General features: G+C 34.4%; 1 protein-coding gene across 1 annotated transcript; it reads right to left on the reverse strand.

The window, feature by feature from the left end:
• Positions 1-293: 293 nt before the first annotated feature.
• LOC143793880 (hydroxycarboxylic acid receptor 2-like) lies at positions 294-1,681 on the reverse strand. The gene has a single exon (XM_077280829.1). The coding sequence runs from the start codon at positions 1,645-1,647 to the stop codon at positions 661-663; it is 987 nt and encodes a 328-aa protein (XP_077136944.1). The 5' UTR covers positions 1,648-1,681; the 3' UTR covers positions 294-660.
• Positions 1,682-1,946: the final 265 nt, after the last annotated feature.

Below are 1,946 nucleotides of genomic sequence, written 5' to 3' on the forward strand. Positions count from 1 at the left end.
TTCTTTAATGCTTCTAGCAATTGACATTTCAGGAAGAAAATAACTTATGCTATGAAAAAACTAGAAGTATACAAATTAAATGTACTGATGCGTACATTGCAAAAATACACATTAATCAGCTCAAAAGCTACACATCTTGAAACAGCGATAATTGTTTAAGCTTCAAAAACCCTTTCTATACTGACAAGTGTTAGATTAACAATTATTGCAGCTAGGGTATCATGCAATATTCTAAGAATACACAGCAATGCATTGAATACAGCTCAATGTTTTCTTGAAACTGAGCCAAACAAGAGTTCTGATTTGTTCTGAAATTTTGGCACATAATTGACCCTGATACATTTTCATCCTACAATTTGTATACTACTGGTGTGGAAACAATGTATGTGTTTTTTCAAAATTATATAGCATGTAAGTTTTAAGTAAGGAATGTTTTTACATCAACATTTTACATTTGATTCTTTTTGCAACTTATATATTTTTTCTTTAAATTACCATAATTGTGACTGGTGAAATCGCAAAAATATGGCTATAAAATAAACTGCAATAGCTACAAAATAAGCAACTTGAAAAGAAAAAAAAAAGAACTAAAAAATACTTTCAAAACCAAATATCGATTAAGGAAGAATTTACTTTTTCCAGATGGCTAAATATCTTCATTCAGTTTGATGGTTGCTGATTGTTACAAGTAAAGTTGGTTATGTTGGTAGGAATTGTATCTGATTCCGGCTCATCAGTTTTTGAACATCTCAGGATCTTTCGATAAAACGTGCTGAATGAAGGACTGGAGAAGAAGTAAACCAAAGGGTTGCACATGCTGTTCATATATGTTATGCACACTGTAATATAAAATGCTGTGTCTATAGTTCTGTATATGTTGCAGTCCTTCCTTTGTGGAGTAGCCAAAAGCCTCAAGACTTCAATCCTGGTGGACACACTTGGTAAAAAACATACAAAGAACACAATACCAACAGATATGATGCATTTGACTGCTTTCCTGATTTTCGAGTCCCTGTCCAGATTCCTCTGTCTGAGTTTCCGTATGATGCTGTAAGAACAAAAAAGAACAATGCACCAAGAAAGGAAAAACTGAATAATGAAGAGATAGTCTTGTGAGTATGTTGCGGCAGTGCACACCATAAAACTGTCACAGTTTGTTTTGTTTAATATGTTTCTTCCAGATCGGTCTTTAAAGAGAATTAAGGAATTAATTGAAATTGTTGTAAGCCATATAACACATGAAATAATGGCAGCGGACATTGTGGATAAGGAGTTGATTTTATTATATGGATGAACAACTTTAAAGTACCTATCCAGGCCAACCAATGTGAGAAAGAAGATGCTTCCTGTCCTGTTCATTGCAAGCATGAAAAGCATTACTCTGCATGGGACATCTCCGTAAATCCAGTCCTTCTTCTTCAGATAATAGTCAGTTCTGAAGGGCAGGCAGATAATGAGAAGAAAATCTGCCACGGACAAGTTGAAGAGATAAACTGTGCTGGCTTTCCATGCCTTGATATGAAAGCAAAATGCCCATAAAGCAATGCAATTGAAAAGAGATCCCAACACAGTGATTAGAATTAGTATGGGAGGAAGAAGATGGAAAAGAACTTGTTCATCAAAGAAGCAGCAGCTTGAGATGTTCATGTTCTGGCGGTAATGAAATCCTTCATATGAAACGGTTTAGATGGTGCTGAAAATGTAAAGAAATAGCAAAAAAAATACTGAGAGCTAACTTTAAACTCAGAGAAGAGGAAGTAATTTTCTGCAGAATCACCCAAGACTAATTATAATTCGCTAATAGCCTGTTTTCTACATATGAGTCATATTACAGATTATAGATCTTAAGTGGTTTTACAATGAAACCATATTTGTTGCTGTTCCTTTTAAAGACTCAACCCATGAAAACCAAGGTTACAAGCGAGGATAGCAAGTCAATTTCACAC

The sequence above is a fragment of the Ranitomeya variabilis genome, chromosome 1, assembly GCF_051348905.1.
Source record: "Ranitomeya variabilis isolate aRanVar5 chromosome 1, aRanVar5.hap1, whole genome shotgun sequence".
Taxonomy (NCBI): Eukaryota; Metazoa; Chordata; class Amphibia; order Anura; family Dendrobatidae; genus Ranitomeya; species Ranitomeya variabilis.